Source organism: Pinus tabuliformis, chromosome X (genome assembly GCF_031772625.1).
Source record: "Pinus tabuliformis cultivar Carrire ecotype Pingquan chromosome X, CPIR1, whole genome shotgun sequence".
In the NCBI taxonomy this organism is placed as follows: Eukaryota; Viridiplantae; Streptophyta; class Pinopsida; order Pinales; family Pinaceae; genus Pinus; species Pinus tabuliformis.
The window spans coordinates 679,912,120-679,915,560 of NC_142308.1; the positions used below are offsets into that span (position 1 = coordinate 679,912,120).

General features: G+C 43.3%; 1 protein-coding gene across 1 annotated transcript; it reads right to left on the bottom strand.

Annotated features, from left to right (window-relative positions):
• Positions 1 to 514: 514 nt before the first annotated feature.
• Positions 515 to 2,673, bottom strand: LOC149141806 (uncharacterized). Its single transcript, XM_089451336.1, has 4 exons — positions 2,386 to 2,673; positions 2,069 to 2,244; positions 1,626 to 1,939; positions 515 to 1,341 (listed from the first exon to the last, which is right to left on the bottom strand). Exons 1-4 carry the CDS (start codon positions 2,671 to 2,673, stop codon positions 515 to 517), a joined length of 1,605 nt encoding a protein of 534 aa, XP_089307462.1.
• Positions 2,674 to 3,441: the final 768 nt, after the last annotated feature.

The window sequence follows — 3,441 nt, forward strand, 5'->3', positions numbered from 1 at the left end:
GCCTTGTCCGGATCCATCTCAAAGAGGGCCTTTTTGACTTCATCTTTAGTGATTTTTTCCTCAAGTAGCCTGTTCATACGAGGAGTGATTGCTGAAGGTATGACGTCTAACAGATCTGGATGATGGGTCGGATCCTTATCTTCGTTGTACAAGTTTTGGAAGTGAGAAAAAGCTGCTTTCTTAATGTCTGCAAAGTCCTTGTGAATGTCGTTATCCTCCTTGATCTCAGAGATGGTGTTGAAGCATTTCCTGGCCTGGGCTTGTTTATGAAAAAAAGCAGTGTTCCTGTCCCCTGCTTTAAGCCAGAGATTCCGGGATTTTAATCTCCAGTACTCTTCTTCAGCTAGGCAGGCCTTATGAAAGCTCTGTTGCAGCTGCGTTTCTTTCTCTAATAGCTCCTCTGTGACTGTAGCGCTTTCCATATAAGTTTGATGAGAGGCAAGAGAGGCTTTAATAGCTTTCCTTTCTGTAGCTGGGTTGGACAGAGATTTGGCCCAACGTTTTAGCACTCTTTTTACCCTTCTAAGCTTTTCCTCCCAGATGAAAAAAGGAGAACCTTTGACGGCTGATTCCAACAATCCTTGACTGTTTGCATGAAGTTTGGCTCCTTGACCCAAAGGGGGCTAAATCGAAAGGGAATAGGACCAAGATCTAGATGGGCAAGGAGCTCTAGTTTTAAGGGCTTGTGATCCGAGACACTGCTAGCGAGAATGTGCATTCTGGGTTCAAGACCTAGTAACAGATAGGAGCTTTGAATGAAAAACCTATCTAATCTGGCAGCAATATGTCCAGGTCCTACTCTTTTGTTAGACCAAGAGAACTTACCGGAAGAGGGTTTGATATCCAGCAAGTCCCAGTCCTGCATGAGATCCTCCGCCCATTCCCTTGCCGGATCTCGAACTGCACTTCCTCCCCTTTTCTCAGACGAATGAAGAGTGAGGTTGAGGTCTCCAGCAATAATTATGTTTTCCAGATTTATCAAGTCTGCTTGGTGCCTTATTGAATCCCAACAATCCTTTTTTTCCCCGATGTTGACTGGAGAATATACATTGAAGAGGCAAAAGATTTCCTTGGTGTCCAAGTTCTGCATTTTCAGCAGCAACCAATGAGTATTACTCGCCTCACAGATGACTGTAAATTTGTTGGCGTTCCATAGAGTGCCAATCCCTCCCGAGGCGCCCCGGGCAGAGATTGCTCTTGCTTCACTTTTAAACCAAAGTTTCTTGCATGCTTGCAGGAAGACTATATCTTCCAGCTTAGTCTCCTGGACGAGAAGTATGTCTGGAGTTTCAGTTCTTATTAAGCTTCTCATGGCTTCTTCCTTAACTTTTCTCCCCATACCTCTACAATTCCAGGAGATTACCTTCATTATTTATGTTTTTGATGGGCTCCCTTGGAGCCTTGGGGCTGACTTTTCAACATCTTAGGCTTTGAGGCTAGCAATTTTTCCAGAGTTGGTTGGCTGCCCTGTAGCTTGTCTTTGTAAGTCTCCTGCTCTCTTTTTTCCCTGTCAGTTTTACGACCTCTTGTAGATCTTCTTACCGAGGTTTGGGATTCTCCTATTTCTCCTTCCTCCTCTGACTTGTCCATTTCCTGCTCTTCTTCCTCAGCTTCTGAAGTCATACCTTTGGGTTCTTCAGCTCCTTTGCTGGGGGCTGAGGGAGTATCTTTGCTTGGAGAAACTGGTTTTTGGGTCTCGATCTCCAGAGTATCTTCTGTCTGTTGGCTTAGAGGATCAAATTTGTTTTCTTGCGCCTTTTTGGGAGGGGGACGTTGAGCATTAGCCTGGAGAGAGCCTTTCCCAGTGGGTCCTCCCAGTTTCTGCCCTTTGTGGTTGAATTTTACTCGCTTGACTTGATTCCAACCCTCTTCGTTCCCTTTTTCTGGCTCTGCGTTGGACGGACAATTTCTTGCAAAATGTCCATGAACATGGCATTTCCTGCATTTGAATGGCAGTTGCTCATAATCCAAGATCTGCACATGAGACCAGCTGCCGACTTTGATTTTGATTGCCTCTGGGAGACCCACCTCTAGATCTACTTCTACGCAGATCCTAGCACAGTCATACTGATCCTTGTTGTTTGCCCGATCTATGAATTTCCCGAGAGAGTTGCCGATGTGTTTCAAGGAATCCCAGTTCCAGCAGTGGACTGGCAGATTTGGAAGACGAACCCACACCGGGACAGCCTTGGGAACATCTACAGCCGGATCAAAGTCCGGAGTCCATTTATTCAAGTAGAGGCCCTGAGGGCCCATGAAATACGGCCCATTTTGGAAGATCAGATCTTTGTCTTCTTTGGAGGTGAATTCGAAGAGGAAGTACCCTCGCCCAAGAAAGTAAGAGGTAACACTTTGCTTGATCAGAGGAGCCCAGTTCCTATTGACCCATTGCTCAGTAGTTTTTGGAGAGGGCCAAAGTCCCGTGAATTGGCCAATGAGACCACGATCAGCCAGAGATAAAGCTACTTGAATGGGTGTCTCTGGAGGTAACGAGATCTCAGGAATTTCATCGAGCTTCTTAACGAATTTTGATGCTTCGCTTCTTTTCTTCGGAGGCAGACTGGCCAGAAGCAGGTTGAAAGCGTCGAAGGCAGGTGCAGAAGGCGGATCCTTGAAATGTCCCTGCGTCTCCATAGGATCGGGCCTGAGGCCGGCCGCCGCAGGGGCAGCCATGCAGCAGGAGCCCAACCCTAGCCTAAAATCTTGAACACCCGCAGATCAGAGTCAAGCCCTCTGCGGGCACGCCCGCAGGGATCAGCTGCTGGAGAGAGCGGGCGCGGGCGCGGACTTCAGAACCCGCGAAGTGCGGATCTCGCTGCAGAGAGGGAGCCGAGTCTCTCCAATGTTATTGCTCTAAACCTAATTGTTACCAACAACATAGAAAGATTATTAAATTGAACAACCAAAGCAATTACCTAAAAAGACCTCCAACTTGTTCTCATCTTCTGCATATGACCAAATTGACAAACACAACACTTACGAGAAAAGATAAGATGTTTATTGTTACTTGAGTATACTTTTTTTATTACATATATTTTAAATATATAAACATTTATTTCATCTATTCATTCATTATATAATAACAATAATTTAAAATAAAATTATAATTTAATTGATTTTTAAAATTTTTAAAAATATAAAATTACATGTTGAATACAACAATAAGTGTAACAAAATAAGAATTGAAAAGTAAGTATTAAAATAAGAATTTCAGGACTTTAGAACATCCACTCTAAATATATATGTTTTAACATGAGTAGCACGCACCCTCTTGTTAATGTCGTTTACATACAATTGCACATTACATTGTGTGAAGCAACTATTAGTACTTCCTGTCTTAGCCACAGTTATTAACGAAAATAGTTCATTATTTTAATCATTTAATATATTATATATAATTGTAGGTACAATATTATTACTTATAATTATTGTTTGAAGTTT